The sequence below is a fragment of the Lynx rufus genome, unplaced genomic scaffold (assembly GCF_022079265.1).
Source record: "Lynx rufus isolate CCGP_SWC_20201006 ecotype Redwood Valley unplaced genomic scaffold, mLynRuf1.p SCAF_9, whole genome shotgun sequence".
Taxonomy (NCBI): Eukaryota; Metazoa; Chordata; class Mammalia; order Carnivora; family Felidae; genus Lynx; species Lynx rufus.
Window position 1 is genome coordinate 39978768 of NW_025814897.1, and position 20931 is coordinate 39999698.

At 38.7% G+C, this 20931-nt stretch overlaps 2 protein-coding genes and 10 non-coding genes across 28 annotated transcripts in view; 9 read left to right on the top strand and 3 right to left on the bottom strand.

Moving 5' to 3' along the window:
- Window positions 1-4: 4 nt before the first annotated feature.
- TAF1D (TATA-box binding protein associated factor, RNA polymerase I subunit D) lies at window positions 5-11302 on the top strand. Of its 9 annotated transcripts, none has more exons than XR_006960764.1 (12): window positions 6-88; window positions 1805-1989; window positions 2703-3081; window positions 4963-5135; window positions 5435-5495; window positions 6829-6864; window positions 7869-7917; window positions 8160-8194; window positions 9217-9265; window positions 10492-10562; window positions 10907-10958; window positions 11197-11302. XR_006960764.1 is itself a non-coding variant. In XM_047072578.1 (9 exons), the coding sequence occupies exons 2-8, from the start codon at window positions 1931-1933 to the stop codon at window positions 10935-10937; spliced, it is 783 nt and encodes a 260-aa protein (XP_046928534.1). In that variant the 5' UTR covers window positions 6-88; window positions 1805-1930; the 3' UTR covers window positions 10938-10958; window positions 11197-11302. The 9 variants fall into 9 exon arrangements, 1 of the variants encoding a protein (XP_046928534.1); XR_006960759.1 differs by adding an exon at window positions 5834-6006 and having other exon boundaries at window positions 7-88; window positions 7869-8194; XR_006960760.1 differs by lacking the exon at window positions 6-88 and adding exons at window positions 225-246; window positions 5834-6006 and having other exon boundaries at window positions 7869-8194.
- On the top strand, window positions 6536-6662 carry LOC124506590 (small nucleolar RNA SNORA40). The gene has a single exon (XR_006960837.1). It is a non-coding gene; the product is annotated as a small nucleolar RNA SNORA40 (small nucleolar RNA).
- Window positions 7689-7819, top strand: LOC124506587 (small nucleolar RNA SNORA18). Its single transcript, XR_006960834.1, has one exon. It is a non-coding gene; the product is annotated as a small nucleolar RNA SNORA18 (small nucleolar RNA).
- On the top strand, window positions 7963-8035 carry LOC124506594 (small nucleolar RNA SNORD5). The gene has a single exon (XR_006960841.1). It is a non-coding gene; the product is annotated as a small nucleolar RNA SNORD5 (small nucleolar RNA).
- Window positions 9007-9144, top strand: LOC124506578 (small nucleolar RNA SNORA8). Its single transcript, XR_006960826.1, has one exon. It is a non-coding gene; the product is annotated as a small nucleolar RNA SNORA8 (small nucleolar RNA).
- Window positions 9389-9528, top strand: LOC124506581 (small nucleolar RNA SNORA1). Its single transcript, XR_006960829.1, has one exon. It is a non-coding gene; the product is annotated as a small nucleolar RNA SNORA1 (small nucleolar RNA).
- LOC124506577 (small nucleolar RNA Z40) lies at window positions 9894-9966 on the top strand. Its single transcript, XR_006960825.1, has one exon. It is a non-coding gene; the product is annotated as a small nucleolar RNA Z40 (small nucleolar RNA).
- On the top strand, window positions 10595-10719 carry LOC124506586 (small nucleolar RNA SNORA32). Its single transcript, XR_006960833.1, has one exon. It is a non-coding gene; the product is annotated as a small nucleolar RNA SNORA32 (small nucleolar RNA).
- Window positions 10998-11124, top strand: LOC124506579 (small nucleolar RNA SNORA25). The gene has a single exon (XR_006960827.1). It is a non-coding gene; the product is annotated as a small nucleolar RNA SNORA25 (small nucleolar RNA).
- Window positions 11265-20931, bottom strand: part of CEP295 (centrosomal protein 295) — a 56508-nt gene continuing 46841 nt past the window's right edge. For 6 of the 9 annotated variants that reach the window (XM_047072568.1, XM_047072571.1, XM_047072573.1 and 3 more), the window contains 11 exons: window positions 19474-19571; window positions 18824-18926; window positions 18167-18418; window positions 16908-17047; window positions 15763-15937; window positions 14282-14922; window positions 13288-13428; window positions 12143-12239; window positions 11849-12013; window positions 11667-11766; window positions 11265-11574 (listed from right to left, as the gene is read on the bottom strand). In XM_047072568.1, the coding sequence (XP_046928524.1) occupies window positions 11388-11574; window positions 11667-11766; window positions 11849-12013; window positions 12143-12239; window positions 13288-13428; window positions 14282-14922; window positions 15763-15937; window positions 16908-17047; window positions 18167-18418; window positions 18824-18926; window positions 19474-19571 (2099 nt within the window). In that variant the 3' untranslated portion in view covers window positions 11265-11387. Of the gene's footprint in view, window positions 11575-11666; window positions 11767-11848; window positions 12014-12142; window positions 12240-13287; window positions 13429-14281; window positions 14923-15762; window positions 15938-16907; window positions 17048-18166; window positions 18419-18823; window positions 18927-19473; window positions 19572-20931 lie in introns of those variants that run through there. The other 3 variants (XM_047072570.1, XM_047072572.1, XM_047072576.1) reach the window with 3 other exon arrangements.
- LOC124506588 (small nucleolar RNA U2-30) lies at window positions 19022-19091 on the bottom strand. The gene has a single exon (XR_006960835.1). It is a non-coding gene; the product is annotated as a small nucleolar RNA U2-30 (small nucleolar RNA).
- On the bottom strand, window positions 19273-19352 carry LOC124506589 (small nucleolar RNA U2-19). Its single transcript, XR_006960836.1, has one exon. It is a non-coding gene; the product is annotated as a small nucleolar RNA U2-19 (small nucleolar RNA).

Consider the following 20931-nt stretch of genomic DNA (forward strand, 5'->3'; position numbering starts at 1 on the left):
GTGGCGTAAAGTGTTCTCGCGAGATTTCGGGCCCACTATTAGCTGGGTGGTGCGATGGGCCATCCTTTTCTTTCGAGAGGCCGTGGAGGTAGGTGGTCCTAGGCGCGTTGGGGTGCTGCGGTCAGGAGGTTGCCGGATGCGGGCTTCCGAGGCCTGGGTTGTTCAGCCCGTGCCGAGCCGGCGCTCCTGGTGCAAGCCGTTTGCCAGTTTGGGTGGGTAGGAAGAGGACGTGATCGTCCGGGCCTGGTGAGCGAGGGAGGAGCTAGGTTTCCCCGGGATCCTCGCGTTGCTCGGCAGGTTGCAGCCACAGCGCAGAAGGCAGGCCCTGAGGGTGGTGGGCTCGCGGCTGTGGGCCTAGTGGCTGGATGGCGGCCCACACTTACGCGTTTGCAGGCGTGCTCCGTTGTATGTTAGTGAAGTTGTTAAAATTAAGTATTACGGGCGAGCACACGTTTTGTTAATCTTCGTAAGTGCGAGGTAACCATTTCTGACGCCATTTTCCTTGCATGAGGTTGGGTGCTTCCTGGAGACATTCTGCTCGAAGGTCAGGCATAGTGAGTGGTTGAAGGGGTTGTTAACACCACGCAAGAGCGCCGGATCGTGGGACGGAAGCGTCACTTAGGAGTGCTTTCTTTAGAAATTTATTTTAATGGTTATATTTGAGAGAGAGTGTCGAGTAGGGGAGTGGCAGAGTCGGGAGACAGGATGGGGCTCGAGCTCAGGAACGGTGAGATTATGACCTGAGCTGAAGTGTACAACCGACTGAGCCCCTCAGGGGCCCCAGGAGTGCTTTCTAAACCGTTTCCGAAAAAGTGGTTTTTGAGTTAATGCCACTGTGATATTTAAAAGGCAGATTTAACCTCCGGTATATCCCATCAGTGCCATTGGACCCAATTTTTGTTAAATTGCTGTTTTTGAGCAATTCATGAATTCGTAGATTTTGCATTTTGAAAATGCAAGCTGCAACAAGACATATCCTGAAAATTACCACGAGTCCGTTGGGTATTTTGCAGATAGAAGATCTGTGTGACTTTAAGGATTTCCTGAGTTGAGATATTTTGCCATTTAATTCTAGGATTCCTTCCTTACTCAGTTGTCCTTCCCAAGTAAAGACTAAACACAAGAGCGGAAGAATGTAGGTATCACCTATGGGGGAGATGAGGTAGTAAACTAATAAGACAGTTTTTGCTTTGTTATTGTAAGAGCCTCCAAGGAGATTAAAACAAGAGAGATGGAGGGCCCCATTGTGTAGTCTGTTAGTCTTTCCTTGGAAAGTTTGAGAATTCAGGACTTATCAGGAAATCCTATATGCCGAGGTAGAAATTTCACAGTGACTTGGAATCACAGTATGAATGAGAAGAGGCTACAAATAAAAAAATGAGGCCAGCGGTTTGGATTGACAGAGTAAATCGTGGGGATTATTTCTCCTGATACACTGAGGCAGCATTGCCTCTTGCCTTCGTATGTAGTTTTTCCTGGGAGTGCTCATCTGCTCTTATCAAATGGCTTTTTGGCTATTGACGGTATGTTAATACTTGCATACAATATGGCTAGTGAATTTACATTCTGTATTACGGGAAGATGTTTAATACTTTGTTTTGGAAATGTACTATAATCTTATTCCACTTGGATAGATTGAGAAGACACAACTGAAAGATGGAAACCATGAATTCACTTTCTAGATTTTAGAATTTTTGATTTGAAATGGATAGTCCCTATATAAAAATATTAAAGGCCTTGTATTTGATTTTTTTCCTTAATTTACATGAAATGGCATTATCTGACTACGTGAAATTTTGTTTAGATAATAGCTGTTTATGTTAGCATTTGTTCGGAGAAGCCACATCATGTTTGCCGAGTTGTCGGAAATCTGAAGCAAGTAATAAGTGATGAGTAATTTGGAGAGGGGCTTGGAGAATACATAACAGGAATGAATTCTCTGAATCCTATAATGGCATCTGATTCAGCTGTGGAAATTGAAAATCACAGGTAAGTGCTTTTTAAGTTTTTTAGTCAGCCATTACTAGATTTTTATTGCAAAGCTGACTAAATTTGATGGTAATGTTTACTGTATTTGAATTACCTAGTAAGCAGTAAAGGTAATTTTCAAGAATTAGAAAAGAAAAGGAAAACCTGTTACAGGTCTTCGGCTTGTTTATATAATTAACAGTGGGACACATTCTTAACCAGGGAAGCAATACTCTTGGCCAGTTTGGTGTCTCTTCCTGACGAAATTACTCCTACAAACGGGCAATGGACATCAGTGGGTGATCTTGCTTAAAAATTACTTTGTGATACTGCACATTATCGAGAATGCTGGCATGTACATCTATATATATATGATGGAAATATCTAGTTAACAGGGAAATGAAATGGGCATTTATACTGTATTCAAGTCAAATGTTTACTTTGTTCCTCTAGTTTTATTTAGAGCAAGTTCTAGGAGTAAACAAGACTGTCTTTGGAAATTAATATTCTTTCTTTTGGAAGATCATTTTTTGGTAAATGCTATGAGATCATGGCACTATAGGCCATTTTCAGTAGTTAGAACGAAATAGTTGGCTTAGTACTGAGCCCATCTTTTTAAAAATTATTCTGAACATGTTTTCCTGCTTTTGGTCTGTGGAAGAAAAGTGTATTACAGTAATCAGTATTCAGTAATACAAGAGGGTGTGATTAATTTTTCCCCTTTTTTTTTCCAGTGATAATTCTTCATCTGGTAGCAGCTTATTTAAAACTCAGTGTGTCCCTTCCTCACCTAAACCGAGGCAAAGAAACCCTATCAGAAAATTTGTTTATTCACCTGAAAGTGTTCAAGCAAAGGATTCCTCTAGTGATTCATCTTTAGAACCAAGACCATTGACTTTAAAAGCTATTTTTGAAAGATTCAAAAAAAAGAAACGTAAAAAGAGGAAATACAAGCCAACAGGAAGACCAAGGGGAAGACCAAAAGGAAGAAAAAATACTAGACGCTCCCAAATAAATAGGAAACAAGTTAGAGACAAAGGATCTGGGTTCCCATTTTTAGAATCAGAGAATGAAAGAAAACCACTACCTTGGAGGAAGATTTTAACCTTTGAGGTCAGTATTTTATAAATGTGGATACACATAGCCAAAATGCCTGAAATGATTTGTTGGCCACTTTTAAGTGCCCCCCCCCCTCTTTTTTGTAAAGTTTATTTTTTTAAATGTTTACTTTTTTTTTTTTAATTTTTTTTTCAACGTTTATTTATTTTTGGGACAGAGAGAGACAGAGCATGAACGGGGGAGGGGCAGAGAGAGAGGGAGACACAGAATCTGAAACAGGCTCCAGGCTCCGAGCCATCAGCCCAGAGCCCGACGCGGGGCTCGAACTCACGGACCGCGAGATCGTGACCTGGCTGATGTCGGACGCTTAACCGACTGCGCCACCCAGCGCCCCTAAATGTTTACTTTTGAGACAGAAAGAGCATGAGTGGGGGAGGGACAGAGAGAGAGGGAGACATAGAATCTGAAGCAGGCTCCAGGCTCTGAGCTGTCAGCACAGAGCCCTGCGCAGGGCTCGAACTCATCAACTGTGAGATCATGACCTGAACTGAAGTCAACCGCTCAACCAACTGAGCCACCCAGGTGCCCCTGTAAAGTTCATTTTTGAGTGAAGGAGCCCACAAGCAAGCTGGGGAGAGGTATACAGAGGAGGAGAGAGAATCCCAAGCAGTCTCTGCTGTCAATGGTGAGCCGGAAAAATGTGGGGCTCAATCTCAACATTTGCCAGCCCCGTTCCAGGGCGTTTGACACAAGCATTCCAGGAGATGTCTGGATTTAGATTTCTCTAGAACTTAGCCCTGCTTGATTTAGGATAAATAAGGTCAGACGCTACTTTGCTTTCAACTTTATCTCTTTATTCTTTTGGTAGTCTCTTCCAGAGTTAACTACTTGTGTTTGTAGGTGACGAAATGTGTAAGGAATTCATGTCTAATATTGGCACAGCTATAAGCATGGTCTTTCACTGTACTTGAACAGAGTTAAGACTTGTGGTTCTTTTTTATATTCCATTCCCAGAAGTAGTTTTCACTGTAGAAGTTACCTGCAGTCGGTCTTAGGCTTTCTAGCAGTAATCCACAGCCAGTCTCCCATGACCTGAGCCTAAATCCAGAATTAGATTCTCAACCAACTGAGCCACCCAGGCTCCCCTTGGTGGCCACTTTTAGAATTGAGATGTACCTGGAACATAAAATCTGCAACTTTGTTAATACTCTTCTGTACTAACTGCCACTTCAAGACCACGACCCATCCTTCACAAATACCACTTGGGTTCCTGGGTGGATTCTTCACTGGTCTATTCAGTGAACATATCCATATATGAGGTGTTTCAAGGCTGTTTATATAAAATCACTTGATTTAATCAGGCCTTTAAACATTCCTAAAACTGAAATGATTCCCAGTGGTTTTATGGTAACCTAAGCCAAACCTATCCATACCTTCCATGTGCAGTGGCTTTAGAATAGGCCGTTTTCTTCTGATACCAAATACTCAATTTCTGATAGAACTGCCCAACAATTACTTAGCAGTAAACTCTCAAATATTTTAAATGACTGCATAATTCATAAGTCTCTTGCTCTAGAGTTGATGATATATTTGAAAGAATATTCTCTAAGCTTTTGTTTTAAGCTAATTCTCTTATAGAGATTTGTTTCTTTGGGAGCTTCTAAAGACATTTTTTAATGCAAACAAGATTTGTGCTTAGGTTTTCTTGGTATACCAACGTAGGTAAATTTGATAATGTGCTAGGTAGACCATGAATTCCTTTTAAAACCAGCATCTGGCATATGTGGTCCACATATGGCAGAGTAACTAAATCAAGATCATATAAGAGTTTTTAGCAGAGGGATCCTTTCTATTTTGGAACATAAGGCATCTGCTGAGTCAGGAAAGTTTTTTATTTTGTGAGGCCATTACTTACAATACAGCGTTTTTATGTAGCAAGCAGTGGCAAGAGGATTTTTCAACTACCTTGAAAAGCTGAAGTATGAATACTACCTCAAGGAATCCTTGAAACAAATGAATGTTGGTGAAGATTTAGAAAAAGAAGACTTTGACAGTCGTAGATATAAATACTTGGATGATGATGGATCTCTCTCTCCTATTGAGTCAGAGTAAGTTTACTCACGTGAAATAATTTTGGTCATAGGTTTTGTCGAATTCAATGTTTTTGAACTTTAATGTTGTTCCATATCATGCTATCGATTTGTTTATATTTTACAGTAAACCATTTGGGTTGGTAGTTGAGCTATGAGTTTGGCACATGAAGCATCCATTTTGGGGTGTTACACATGATAGCGTAAATTTTCTTTTTAATTAGTATTGATGTTTCGGTTGTACATCATGATAGTATACTACTAATGGGTTCTAGAAGTTTTTGTCATCTGAGTGAGGATATATTTTAATGTTACAGAGCAGAGGATGATCTTGCAACAAATCTTGAACATGATGACGAATGTGATATCAAATTGGTGGTAAGTGACATCTTTGTCTCATTTCATCTTAGAATAGCAGTTGGTACAGGAAGAATTTATTCTACTAGTTACTATCTTAGGTTCTGAATTTAGTTTTTGAAAAGCTTAATAGATTTGGTGCAGGAAATAAAAATAGGGATTATTTGGATACTTACCTGGTGAGAACATGGGCTTTTCAGTAATTGCTATTAGGATGTCTAGTGAGGAAAAGAAGCTGAATTTGGATTTTTAACATTTAGACCGTCTCCAGGTTTTTTCAGTAACCTAGAGTTAAGTTATGTGGGATAACAAAAGCAGTAAAATTTAGTTGTTGCTTAATATGGATGTTTTTTATGCAGGACCATAATTATTTCATAGTAAGTTCTGAAGTACCAAAGAAGAAGAATGTGTATTTAGAACAAGAGGAATATACTGAAGAAGCAGCTGTGTCTAAAAGGAGAACATCAAGGTCCAAAAACATTGGACAGAGGATAGAATGGTCTGAAAAGGAGATAGGAATATGAATGTTAAGGTAAACAGCACAGAGAAAAACAGCTTTTCGTAGAAAATAAAGATGATAAATGCAAATATATATGTGAGTGATAAAAATGAATCTAAGGAGAAAATAAAAAGAACCTGAACAAATTAGTGAAACTCTGAATTATCAGGAAAAGCGTTTTAAAGCTGTGGAATTGTTTACATGTAGAAAAGAATTAAGGCTTGCATAGCAAAAATAATCACCTGATAAGTAATAAACAGGATCCTACTGTTTTTGCCCATACTTTGTTTCAGAGCAAGAGCTTAAAGGTGTCATTTTGAGCAAAGAAGTATGGAGATTATCTCCTGAAAACCTTTATTATAAATGTAATCACTAATGATTGACATCTCCTCAGGATACCTGAAGCCGTTTTTATCCCAGTTTTATTCAAACAAAGACTTTTAGTGTCAAACGTGTTATTGTAATAAGAACTTCCTAACTACCTAGACTGTTGTCAACTACAATTTTCTTCTCATCACCACTGTATATTGCTGATTATGCCACTAAATAACGCTGTATTGATTGCACTTGTGCTTGTTTTTGTTCAGTTTTGTGGACAAAGACTTAGACAAGTGCAGAAAATAAATCCTCTTTTGCAACCCAGAACTCATGGCTCAATATGAGTTTTGATACATGTAAGAAGGAACAAGATCCCTACAACCAACTAAAGTGATGGTGGGGGGTTTGATAAACTTGAAAGTTGGTTTCAGGACTGTAGAATGACTAAAGCACAAGACAAAAGGGAATTCTCAACTATGGTGAATTAGTATTACGATTTTAATGTTGACATAAAACAAAGATGCCTTCTTGTTGTAGGCTTTTCATTTGAGAGCACAATGTCTGGACTTAAAGGTATGTCTTCTGCTTTCAGTGAAGGAATGTCTTTTGGTGAATTTTTGGATCAGATTTGTTTAAATGTACTTTATCAGATAATATAAACCTCTACAGGTTTCATTGTTGAAAGACATTTTCCCAGTTTTAAATTGTTTATGACGTGATTTCAGAAAAAGATTTTAGAGTTCATACATTTTATAGTGACAGATGCAAGCTTTACTTCACTTGCAGGAAGGGGTCCCCAAATTGTAACATAGGTTATGGCAATAATCAGAATACAGGATATTCCCACTTTAAGCATCTACGTTAGCTTAAACTAATGCATAATCTAAAATGAGGTTTAGGACTTAATAGTGTAATGTTTGAAATGATTACACGAGATTTCCTAAATCTGAATGATGGAAAGGTTAATTCACAATCATCCAATTTGTTTTATTATCTTCCAGGGATTCCTAAATGGGAAGAACATAAGTACAGCCATATTAATATTTTCCTGAAATTTTTTAAGTCAAATAACTGTAGTTCTTAAAATGAGGCAGAATCTTAAACGTTTTGCTGTAATCCTGGGAATTTCATTGGAGTTTGTAAAAATCAAGACTTTAGACATGGAAATCTTTTTCCTTTGGTGGTTCTAGAATAGCTACTTGGTACTTTGCATGTCTATCTCAGTATACACTCTTGTAACCAACCATTCAGAAAATCCTTATGCGATTAAATTATGGAATAAGTTTGTTGTAAATAGGATGTTTGGCTTTTTGCACAATTTTGAACTCAGATTTAGAGCAGATCACAGGTCTAATTGTTTTCTTGTGGAATCTTCAGTTTTAAAACTGTAAACAGTGGTTGAGGTCTATCCCGATGGGGCTTTTTCTGTAGACCTACATCGTTGGAAACGCCTCATAGAGTATATGTGTGGTTTCCTTTATTCACAGAACTATGTGTTAGATCTGTGGGAAAGAACTACAAGACATCTATCTGCTAAAACATTGAAAGCCCTAACGGTCATATATTTTAAATCTTAGGTATTGGAGTATCCCAAGAATCTGTATAGTTCAGGGCGTGCTAGTTTAGGTAAGTTTTTGTTGGGGACAGTGTAATCTTGGGGGCACCGTTACAGTTCACATGATGAATTTAACTGTTCAACTGCTGAATGATTACAGACATGAACTAAAACTTGATTCTGACGGAGCTGACGATCGCTTAAAAAAAAAACAAAAAACCATGGTTGTCAATTTGGATGCTAAGCACCTATTTTAGATTTTAATCACACATTTAAATTGTTCTTAATCTTTTATTTGGTATTTTATCTGTAGGGGTGAATATGATTTGAACTCATTTACATTTAGAGGTAGGTGGAATGTTTAATTTTTGTTGAAATTTATTAAGAATTCAAAAGTACTGAAAAAACGTGAGTTGTGAGTACGGTATCCCATTACTGTTGTGCCTCGTAGTTATTTGGGTATGCCACGGAAGTATTAGATCTTAGGGTGCCTAGGTGGTTCAGTCAGTTGAGCAGTCCGACTCCATTTTGGCTCAGGTCATGATCCCAGGGTCATAGGATTAAGCCTTGTGTCAGGCTCTGCGCTGAGCGGGGAGCCTGCTTGAGGTTTTCTTTCTTTCTCTCTCTCCCTCTGCCCATCTCCCCCACTTGTGTGTTCTCTAAAATTAAAAAGGTACCAAGATCTTGGCAAAGGTACTTGCCATGATATTTATACACCGAATTGGACAACCTGATGAGACTGCATGTCTAGGGAATAACATGAAAATGCCCCCTCCCGTCTTGTATCCTTATGAAACCATTGCTATGGTTCATCCTAATAACCTGTGTATTTGGATATGTTACAGTACGGATATTGAATTTAAATTCTGCCTAATAGCAATCTGAGCTACAGATTGATTTCACAATCCACAATCTTGATTTCTAATGCATCATTTCTTTTAGTATTTGACTTAATAGTTCCGTATGTATAATACAGAGACAGGATAAAGATAATGGGGACTAGATTTATAATTTCAGATGCAGTTAATGTAGTTGCCTCATTGGAATGATAATTAGGAATAAAAGTCAAATTACATATTACAAGAACTTAAATCTCTAGAGATAAGTTTCTCAGTGGTATTGCAACCTTGAAGTACAGGGGTTTACAATTCAGTCATGATTGCACTGCATGGTATCTGCATTCAGCAGCTTGTTCCTGCTGGGTGTTCAAAGGACAGTGCAATATCAATTCAGTATCTGGCATCGTTGGTTTTCTTGGCTTCGTGCATGTTAAACCTGGTATTTTTATTGAAACAGTATTCCTATAGTTTTTCATATTACTGAATTTGAGATCATCTTTGATAGGAACTAATGCTTCTCTTTTTTTCTAGGGTGTTTGAAATTGAGAACCAGGGGTCCATCTAGTCTGACCCTAAACATGTAAGGTTTTCTATTTCTGTTGCTTCTGGTGGGTGCTTTTATTGCTAGCAAACAGCAGGACTTCTATACGGAATCAGAAACCTTTGTATAGCTTATACATAAGCTTGAGAGGAAATTTTTAAAAGCCTCATTCATTCTAAGGTGGAAGTGGGCACTATCATTCATGGTGTCCAGGAATTGTTAATGTGGCTACATTGAGACACAGGTAATGCTTGCATCACAGCAAGTTTATTGCAGTGGTGACAATGAGACCTGTAACATTTTCTGCTAGGCCTGTGGAGTAGAGTGGAAGTAACAAGACTTTCCCATGTTGGAAGCAATTAAGGGATAACAATTTTATAGATCATTTGCCAAAACAGCAATCAGTGTAATTCTTAAAACTTGATTTCTAGGGCCCTAAAGTAAAAAAAAAAAAACTGGATCCCAAAGATTGCAGGTAAGATTTCCCCTCAAGTGCCCAATCTTACAGGAGTTGAAAGCTTTTTCTTTCATAACACTTCATTAATGTTCCTAATGCTCTGGTTTACCTAATTTTGGCAACAGCTAATCCTGGTGGTTTATTGTATCCTAATTAAAAAAAAAAGACCCTAGATATTAACGTGTGTTTATACAACTTGCCAGTGATTTGTGATGTTATGATGATGGGCAAAATGTTCAACTGCTCTGACTGGGCTGAATGAAAGTAGCCTTTCTGAACATCCATCTAAATGAAATCTGGGGGACACTGGATGGCTCTGTCAGTTCAGTGACTTCAGCTCATGACCTCATGGTTGGTGTATTTGAGTTCGGGCTCTGGGCTGATAAGCGCTGAGCCTGCTTGGGATCCTCTATCCCTCTCTCTCGTGCCCCTCCCGCACTGGCATGTTCTTTCTTCCCAAAATAAATACAGTATTTAAAAAATAAGTGGGGGCGCCTGGGTGGCTCAGTCAGTTGAGTGTCCAACTTTGGTTCAGGTCATGATCTCGTGGTTCATGAGTCTGAGTTCCGCATTGGGCTCTGTGCTGACAGATCAGAGCTTGAAGTGTGTCTCCCTCCTCTTGTCCCCTCTCCCCCCCCAAAAAACATAAAAAAATGGAATGGGTTGAAAAGTTAATTATTCCAACTCTGCATTTTTAAGCCTGGAAATTTCAATACGTATTAGTTCAGAACTGGGTATCCGGCTACTTTGGAACCTAATTAAAACCACATTTTGAGAAATTTAGTCTAAACTTTAAAATCGTCCATAGGTGGGGAATTCCTGAAGTATGCCCATATTCAAGTGGAGATTAAAGAAGCCCAAGGGAAAGAACTCTGGCAAGTTAGTTCTTTATCTTATCTTTAATGGTATAATGGTCATTACCAAGGCTTTGAGAATGTAGTTTCTCATTTGCTGTGGACATGACCATAAAAAATTTTTCCACTGGGCTTGCTTTCTTTATGCTACTTTGCTAGCGTTCAGCCTGTTGGGAACATTTACAACAGCCATATTTCAAATTCTCATCTGACCATACATAGTATTTTGAATGGTGCATGCCTAGATCTCTGTTGTTACTAGTAACTGGGCAAGTTGTAATATTAATAATAGATATAAGAGGGAGATTGGCTTTATTTACAGGATCATCTCTGGAAATGCAGTTTTACTTTTCTATTCCTTTTCTATAGGATAGGACTGATGGTGACAACTGTGGACTGAACAAAAAGCTCCTTTTAAAAGGTATGTACACATTTGAAAAAATTTAAAGGTCTAATTTATAGGTCATTTCAAAGAGGGCTTGTGGGGCTAAAACCAAGAGCCCTTAACGCTGTGACCAGATATCGAAGTTCTCCATAGGATATAATAGTTACTCAGTGTTGCTATGTTTTCCTGAGGAGATACAAGATTTTAGCTCCTTTACAGCCATGTGGGAAAGAAATGTCTCCCAAATTTAACCAATGTATACTCTCGTTCTCAGGGCTATTTTGAAGAATGTGATTCTGACTCGGAGGAACGACGGTGCTTGGGAGTGGAAGGAATCCCATGTTAAAATTCTTAAATAAAAATTTATTGACTTTAAATAACTTCACCTATGTTACACATAATTTAAACAAAGAATCTTTACACATTTTGTAGAAAGTCAGCACGTATTTTTGGCTCGAAGTTTCTCTAGTGTTTTCTGTGGAGGGAATAGAAAAATGAAATTAACAGTTGCAGTGCCCTAGACCTGGAAAGATTATAGGGGGCCTCACTCACCTTATGAAATTCTTTTGCTCTTGCTCGGTTTTGGGCATATGCATCTTGCTTTGCTTTCTCTTCCCTTTGCTGTTTCACTTCAGCTAACTGATTGTATAATCTGTAAGAAATTTATTCTTACATATTCTTCGTACTCTCAGTAATACTTAAGGAATGTGAGTAACCACACACGACACAGAAACATATACATACCTTAAAGCCCTTTGACGCATGAGGGCTTGTGCAGTCTTTCTGTCTTCAGGAAGTGACACTCTGACCTTATTCACGCCCTTCAGGCGACTCACAGATGAGCCTGAGCAGAGAATAAGTGATCTGGCAAATATTACCCTGCTATATGCTCTTTGTGAGAATTGATGCAGATGTGGGGAACATACCTGTTGGTTTCTCCTTAGCTGTTTTGATCTGAGATTTCTCAGAAAGGTGAATCTTATTCTTTATTTCTTTCTGTCTCTGGGAAGATCTCTCTATAAATGATTTTTTCCTCTTTACAAATGCTTCTTGTAAGCTCCCAGGTATAGCTGTAAACTTCGGCAGGGTTTCTGTTTAAAGATGAAATTGAAGCTTATTTTTAGCTCATTGACACTTTTGTGCTGGCAGTCTATGAGATTGTGGGGAATGTGAAGGCTGAGAGGTTGAGCAGGGGACCCTTTCAGATGCTCAAGGCATACCTGCCGAAACTGCCACTGGCTCCTCCACACAGTGTTCTGATACAACTGGATAATCTGAGGTTTCTTTTTCTGATATAAGAGGCAGAAATTCATTCACCTAATTGCAAGTAAATCATAGATAAAATCATAGGTAAATGATCTTCCACTAACCTTAACAGTTTCTAAACCCCTGGTTCCCTTTGGTAGAGGGAGACTTGCTGTTTGGGGGAGATGGGAAGTTGAGTGCCTATTCTCAATCCCCAAATACAGTGTAGGAATCTGCGTCCAATGAATTTAGTTCCTATTCTGCTTTCACCGCTTTGTGTGGTTTCTCACATCTAAATGGCAGGGCTGCAGTTTTCTGGGGAAGGGAAAGTCCTTAATAAAGGGTTCTATTCCTATTAAAATGCTTTACTCTCCAGCTCTGTTAGAGAATGGCTTTTGCCCAGCCTCCTCTAGCCCAAAGCTTTTTTCCTCACCTGATTCTTGTCAAGTGCTTCTATACCACTTCTGCATCTGCACTTCTTGTCTGCTGCCTCCCCATTACTCTTCTCAGTAATCATGGAAACAAATACTAGGTGTGGAACTGTTTTTTTAAGATGAATTCTCTAATTCAGCATCAGGCTACAAAAACATTAGTCCTGCCACGGTAGTAGCACGTACAACCTGGGACTTTGGTAACAGGGCAACTTAATACACTGAAACAGTTGATGGGTGGTGACTTAGACTTGCTCAGTTTCCAACTGTAGTTCCGTTGTAATCCATGAATTCATCTATTATAAGCTTTACAGCAGGATTTCCTCCAATGACTACCTTCTAAGAATTGAAGTGAGCCCCATAGGAATGGTCCGCTTGCAGTGGAGAAAAGTACAAGGAACCTGCAGCTAATAGGACTATAAAGCTGTTGTACTCAAGTTGATAATTTGAAAATAAACTTGCAATAGCACTTACTCTGTATCCCCATTAGGTCTGATTTACTTATGTATTTTTAGAGCTTCTCTGTGCCTCAGAATTTCCTACATCTTTTATTGGGGGATGGAAGGCATGAGTTTCAACCCTTCTAAGCCCTAATGAAATCTACGGCATCATAAATAATTCCTTATTCTCAGCTGTGTGCTGCTGTGTAAATGAAGTGTATTCACATTAAAGGGAGCTATGACCTTTACCTGAAAGCTGCTTTTTGCCTCATTTTCTTTCTTTTCTTCTAGGGTTAAGTTTGCAAACTCCATTTCAGCAATACTGATATCACTGGTGCTTACTAATGTAAGCTCTGGCTCTTCCATTATACCATGTCCAGACTCTGTCAACTGTGTGATAAAATTGAAAAAGAAACCATATTCAAAGTAACAGCCTTGAAATAGTAAAAATGTAAAAGTGATGTACATTGACAATGTGGTGCCTCCCCCATCCCAACCCACTTTTAGAAATACTGAAGACTTTGGGGATGGGCAAAATGTCTGAAGATAGCTACTGCAAGAATTATAAGCCCAAGTGTTTATATTATAGGGCTGATGCAGGTTGACAGGCAGCCATGCAGAACCTGAGGGTGTAACTGACCTATCTAAAGGAGCAGGAGCTAGTGGACTGTTCTCAAACTACATCTTTAGAGGGAAGTATCCAACTACTGAGTAAGAATCTGCAAAAGTACACCCCAAAAGGAGCAAAATATCTGTGACCTAGATGTCACTCTTGCTCTCAATCTGTATTACATGTTCATCTGTGGAAGGACAATACTGAAAGGTAATACTCAGGCGACCGGAGTTGAAACCAAGCAGATTAATACAATGTAGTGCCAAGAAATTCCACACTGAAGGTGCTGAAGCATAGGCCAAACTATTCCTCAGGGAAATGAGAGGGGATATGTCGAATTGGGAGCAGACCGGTTGTAAAATTTAAAGGTCAACTTAAAACTTGAGCTCAGAACCTGCTTGGAATGCTCTGTCGTCTTCCTCTCTGCCCCTCCCCCATGTGCCCTCTCACTCTCAAACTTCAAAAAAAAAAAAACTTGAAATTTGGGAGTTTGCTCATTTCATTGGAAATTTCCAATGATTACATGATTGACTAGCTCAGGAATGTTAAGTAGCTTTGTTGCTTCTAAATTTGTTTCAAAAGTCTTCCTTGGAAATGAATTTATTTCCACACAACACAGATTTCACTTACCCACATTGGAATAGAGCTCTGTAATGATCCAGAACTTAAAAAGAGCTCTGACTGTGCTAGTTGAGAGAGGTTTCTTAGGATTTCTGGAGTTTCTGCTTTAGCTGAATTCCCAAAATATTTTTCATTCTGAACAGAATATGGTGCTTGAACTGAAGTTCCCATCTCCACTGTTCTCAGACACAACTGTGAATCGATTTCCTCTACTTGTGAATTTATATTTAAAACCCCACAGGTTTCCTTTTTGTCTCCATTGAGTCCTTGACTTTGTAACATTGTATCAATCCCTCTTACTGATAGTTTTTCAGAGCCCAGTGTTTCTTCTCTGCCTTCTGGTTGGGCTTTTATTGAGCATTCACTAGAGGTAGAACCACAGGGAGTGCTATGCTGTAGATTTAAGTGATGAAATACATTAGCCTCATCAGATGACCTGAAGCCTGAATTTTGTAAATTTCCTACAGAGAGCTGGAAAGGAACACTTTCTTTCCTATTTTGTAATTCAGTCTGTGCAGAGTAGTTCTGATTTTCCATGCTTTGGGAAGAATCTCTTGCTTCAATGCTAAAAATACTTGGTAGATCAACATGCTGGCTCCCCTCCTGTGAAGAAAATTCTGGCAGAAGCTGTTGAAAAGACTGTTCAGAGCCTGTAAGAAATAAGTTAACCATAATTACATGTTGTAACACCTGGATAACAGTTTGAGTAAATAACGAATTCAGCTTACTTCCTACTACTTGGGGAGTGAAAGCTGATGTATGTATACATGAATATAGAACGAAAGGATGGTCACAGTGATTTTTAATAACTCCACTGCTCATACCATGTATTTTCTCCTAGTCTAATAAAGAAAATATGGTTATTAGATATGCTGAGGACTTTTCCCTCATTAAGAGAGAATACCGATTTTAATAACAGACTAAATGCGCACATTATGTACCTCATATATAAAAAGGTGTGCATATGTGTGTATACACAAAATTTGTACAAGAAGTATTTTTTTTTTTGAAAGACCAAAAGCGTGAGCAGGGAAGAGGGGCAAAGGGAAAGAGGGAAGGAGAAGACAGAGACAGAAAGAGCGAGAATCTTAAGCAGGCTCCACACAGGGCTCTATCTCATGACCGTAAGGTCATGACCTGAGCTGAAATTAAGGGTAAGACACTTAACCGGGAAGCTTTACTGGCCTGTATAAAAAGTTTTATAAGGATACTTAAACTGTTAACTGGAAGGGCTGAGGTAAGGAAGTTGAGGAACAAGAGGTAGTGCTTTTGCTTTTATCAAATTCCATACTGTAAAAATGCAAACAGCATTACTACTCCTGTTACTTAAACGGATACACAGAGAAACAGAAGTTGTAACACTGGGGATTGGTGACCGCAGGAGTGGAGACATACCAAGACCTGCCAGGCACAATTTCCAAAGAAAATGGATGTAAACCATGGAAAAAGCAGTGGAGTTTCTTTAACTTTTCTAACGTAATCATACACACCCTCAGTAATGTTTTCTGTAGCAAAAATCTGAGCTGCAGCATGAGCCAAGTGAGGGTCAGGTTGCTGGTTCGGGCTTGTGTTAGAAGGATTCAGGCTGGTTCTCAGCGCTGTAAAGGAAGCTGTACTTTTGGATGAAACGGTAGTACGGTGGCTTTCCCATGAAGAATCAGAGTTCTGACGAAAACAACAGAGAAAGGCTGAAATACTGATTATGTATTACCAACCGAATCAATAATCATGTTCTTATGATACTACTCTTCCTTAATTACCACTTCTCTTTCACACTAGTAATTTGACTATTTAAACCCATTCTTCCATTTCAGGAATGGAATGAAAGAGGCTTTTTAAAAAAAGATTATTTAGAAAACAAACTGCAAATTAACCAGATAAGAGTTTAGAATATGATGAGATCGTCTTCTAAAAGCAGGAACTAAAAAAAAAGAACCAAAAAAAAAATAAAAAAATAAAAAAATAAAAAAAAAATAAAAGCAGGAACTATTATGTAAGGACAGCCGGGGAGGTCAGGGTATGGGAGCAAAAGACCTGATTTGAATCTCAGCTGCTGTACTATGTAGGAAGAGGCATTAATTTTGAAAAATCAAAAAAATAAAATAACAGGGACACCTGGGTGGCTCAGGGAGTTAAGCATCCGACTCTTGATTTTATCTCAAGTCATGATCTCACGAACCGTGAGATCGAGCCCCGCACTGGGCTCTGCACTGACAGTGAGGAGCCTGCTTGGGATTCCCTCTCCCTCCCTCTCTTTCCTCCCCTGCTCTTTCTCTCAAAGTAAATAAACTTAAAAATATTAATAACAAATGACAATAAAAACGTTCTTGAGCATCTTATGGATTATAATCCTTAGCTGGAGATAAGGCTCACAGGACAAAATTCTAGTGCAGCTGGTTTTCAATCTTGGTTCCACATTAGAATCACTTGGGGAGCCTAAAAAAAATCCTGATAATCTAAAGCACTCCTGGAGATTCTGATTTAACTGTTCTGGGCACAGTCCAAGCACTGGGATTTTTAAAGACTTGCCACAGGATTCTAATCAGCAGCCAAGGCTAAGAACCACTGTTCTGCTCTAACAGAAGAAAAACTGTTTTTGGAAACTCACAGCAATGAAGCATCTACATTACTTTACCTGGTAAAAGTCTCTGCTGTCTTGAGAAATCCCAGAGTATGATGATAACATATCAAAATCTGGATGTGGTTCTAAGGGTTTAAATAGCTGATGATGCAGATTTGGAAAAGTGTGTTCTAATTCCGGAAAGTCAAGGTCAACTGTTAGAATTTTGAGAAAAAAAATTAAAATTTAGTTTTAGGTAACTCCCAATTCAACAAAACTCTTTCCATTTTTTTTTTCATTACCAGTAGATGCTTTCAAATTAAGTCCTATCATCATGTCCAACATACAAAACATGAGGATACTCCATGACCAAAACCTTTTGACAACATTTCCATTTTTACTAGCTCTAAAGTAAGAGGTTAATAATTAGGAGTAAGAAGCCATTATGATCACTGTTTTGCTATAAGCTTTGTTATTCTCAGTTCATTTTAGGATCAATGATTTAAAAAACAAGTGTCCAACTTTGGCTCCGGCCACAATCTCACAGTTTGAGTCCTGCACTGGGCTATCCGCTGTCAGCAAAGAGCTCACTTCGGATCCTCTGTCGCCCCCTTCTCTCTGCTCCTCCCCTGCTCCGGCTCTCTCTCAAAAATAAACAAACATTAGAAAAAAAGAAAAAGAAAAAAAATCCTTGTTCACTGTCCTGGGTGTTACTATGGGTCAGGCATTGTACTTCATGTGTATCATTTTGTTTAGTCTCCAACATCCCTCTTTTAGAGAAGATGAAAGAATAACAAGCAGCCTGCCCATGGTGTCACAGCTAAAAACGATCACACTAGGACTCAATGGTCTCATCTGTGAACTCCTTTCTCAATACTGGCAATAGGGCCTCAGCTGTTAGAGCTAACTTTGCAATGGTAACGGAAGATTTGTTGATCTCTTCTATATGTTCTTCACTCTGATTTGTCCCAGATCCCCTCTTGCACTAAATGCCCTGTTTGCCGTGTCCATGTCATAACTGCTGCAGCAGTCCATAAAAACATAAAGCTCAGGGCACCTGGGTGGCTCAGTCGGCTAAACGTCTTGACTTTGGCTCAGGTCACGATCTCACAGTTCGTGGGTTTGAGCCCCACATCAGGCTCTGTGCTGACAGCGCAGAGCCTGGAGCCTGCTTTGTATTCTGAGTCTCCTTCTCTCTCTCTGCCCCTCCCCTGCTCGGTCTCCCTCTCTCAAAAAATGAATTAACATTAAAAAACAAAAACACGAAGCTCAATCACTCCTTCAAACTGAAAGGATGAAAGGTTATATACAAGTATTGTTCAAAATCATTTTACCCCGCAAGTCTGTCTTCTCAGTCATCAAATTTGCTTCATTTATGTGCTTTTCCATCATCTGCTGAAGGTGTGTCTGACCAGATGTGAATTTTTCCACTGCAGGCAACACAGGTTTATGAACTTCCCCAGGGTCCTGCCTTTGATAACTGACTTGTGATGCAGGAACTACAGAACTTAATACATTTGTTTCCTCTTCTTTAGCAGTGGTAGGTTCTTGTTCCCTGTGGTCCGATGCATGCTCTGAAAAGGACCCTGAAAATTGAGTTTAGGGAAAATATTTAATGGCTGGGCACTTCCTTAGAGACACATTTTGGGAGGCCCAACAATATATGTTGATAAGGGAGCAGGGCAATGAAGAAATCTGCTCAGATAGATTCCCACTGAATGGGAAAATATGACCATAGCAGATTATTGTCAAAATGTAGTTGGAGATCCACAGAGCATCTCTGTGGGTCTGCAGGCCTGTGACTTCCAATCATGGTTAGAGTATCATACTGTCCAATATTCTGTCAGGCATGAATAGTTTACTCCTGAGATTTAAAGGAACAATCCCTCTCAGCACATTGGGATGATCTCTCAATGTTTGCTCTCACCAATCTATCAAACTCCACTGATGCTGGTCCTTCAACTTATTTACAAACATTTTGACATTATTACCTGCATCTGTAAGGCTCAAATCTGTGTTTTCATAACTTAAAAAGCTCCCAGTAGAAACAGTTATTGATGATAATGGCTCATGATAAATCTCTTCTGTTTCAGCCTAAAAATTAAGGGGAACATTAGACTACAATGTAGGAAGTAATAGCTAGAAAAAACTCAAATCAGTAACAGTTCTCTTTTAGCAGTTATCAATTCTGAGCTCAGATCAAGTGTAGAAACCTTCATAGCTGTAAAGGTCAGTACTAAAACCTTTTCATCATTGCTCAGAACTGATTAGACTTTCATACACACACATATCTCCTCCACCCCATCCCTATCTCATTCATCAAGTTCTCGGTTATATACTATCACCTTTACACACACACACACACGCGCACACACACACACACACACACACACACACACACACCAGACATAGGCCCTTACTGTTTGAAATTACTTTTGCTTCTCAGAACTACAGAGATCATGCATCAGATAGACTGGAAAGTCTTCTGATGCTCAGATTTGGCTATTTTCATCATTGATCCACTTCAGGAAGAGTAGATCTCAGAGAACACAGACTTTAACATTTCACAACTTGTATAAACTAAAGACAACGTAAAACCAAACAGGTCCAACAATGGGGTACACATTAAGACATTACTAACATTATGTGGCTTCACAGGTGGACTCAGATATGTATGTTCTTCCTCCACAGCATAACTTAATATTGCGTCATTCTCAGTCACAGCCTCCTTGACCTTGACTGAAACGGAGGGGAGGGGAGAGAATTTAGACTATTACAAATCAAGTTCTTAGCACCAAAGGACATCATTTCTGTTTTCCGACAATTTTCTTTCATATTTTGCTTTGTAAGATTGCCTTATCTTAGACCAAAAAAACCCAAAAACATTCATTTTATTATTCATTAAAAACATTTCCTAGTCATCTTTTCCCTGGAAAACTGTACTTGTTATTACTCTATGAAAAATAGAAAACTGCTAGTATGATGGGAAATGCTTTTGTTATTAAGTGAAGAATATTCTATCATGACTACAAGATGATCTCAAAGTTGAGAAAAATGCATATAAAAAAAGACAAAAACATCAAAATGCAACAAGTGGTAGGAAAAAGAGGAATTTTACTTTTGGTGCTTTCTAAAATCACAATGAGCACACACTGCTTTTATTATGAATGATTCTTAATTATATTTGATGTATTAAAAATATATAAACATTATTTTGCCTCACTTGATAATTCAGGTATTCTGAGTTAATTTCTCTCTTACTCCAAAAGAGTTGATGAGAAAACTGGCCAAAGCGTATAGTCATCTGTGGCTCTAAAACAGAATAAAATTAAAACTGTGCCACCAAATACATAAACTTTGTGTCTCATTATCACCGTGATTTTATTACAAGATATCATACACATTAACAGTATGTTTCTTAAATGTTTGTGTGAGAAGTGTGTTCTAAAAGATAACCCAGGCCACACATGCATATTACTCATATATTCATAATATTTATATTATGGATAATGAAGCAGAAGCAAAGCTAATACCAAATATTATAGTAAGTACAATCTGTTCTTAAACACTTTTTTATTCTCTTCTAGTTCATTAAAAAATATATCATTGTGACCTAACTGTTCTAACCAATAAACTGTTACTCGGTTTCTTCAATACACACTACAATTTTCAGTAAAGAAACTAAGATATGGTGAATTGCAGGATAAGTTGTTATTTTTTTCTTAGGCAGCTCATTTCAAAAGCTAGTTGGGAGATAGGAAATTAATCTGCAGTTTTTCAATTCATAATCACAACTCTACACGGATACCAAGAAGACTCTCCCAGAGGGAGGATTTGGGTACTGGTAAGAGGTGAAAAAATAAAAATGAGAAAGGAACAAGGTCAGAGTAATTAACGATGTTGAAGAATTCAATGGACAGGTCCCCGACGGCAGTTGGCAGAGAAAAAAGGGTCACTGGTTGGTCCCCAATAGAAGGGGCCCATGATGGGATTACTCAAAAAGGGAAGTAGCATCACGAAAGCAGAGTAATGCCTTAAGCAGAGTAATCTTCCCATGCTACCCAAGAATTTCCTGCTTTCCTTCAGAAGCAAAGCCCCG

Excerpts from the sequence above, each read along its gene's own strand:
- TAF1D (XM_047072578.1), top strand. The coding sequence starts at position 1,931 with ATGAATTCTCTGAATCCTATAATGGCATCTGATTCAGCTGTGGAAATT. Across the intron at positions 1,990-2,702 it reads GTGGAAATTGAAAATCACAG|TGATAATTCTTCATCTGGTA; the intron begins GTAAGTGCTTTT and ends TTTTTTTTCCAG. Across the intron at positions 9,702-10,906 it reads CTGGATCCCAAAGATTGCAG|GATAGGACTGATGGTGACAA; the intron begins GTAAGATTTCCC and ends CCTTTTCTATAG.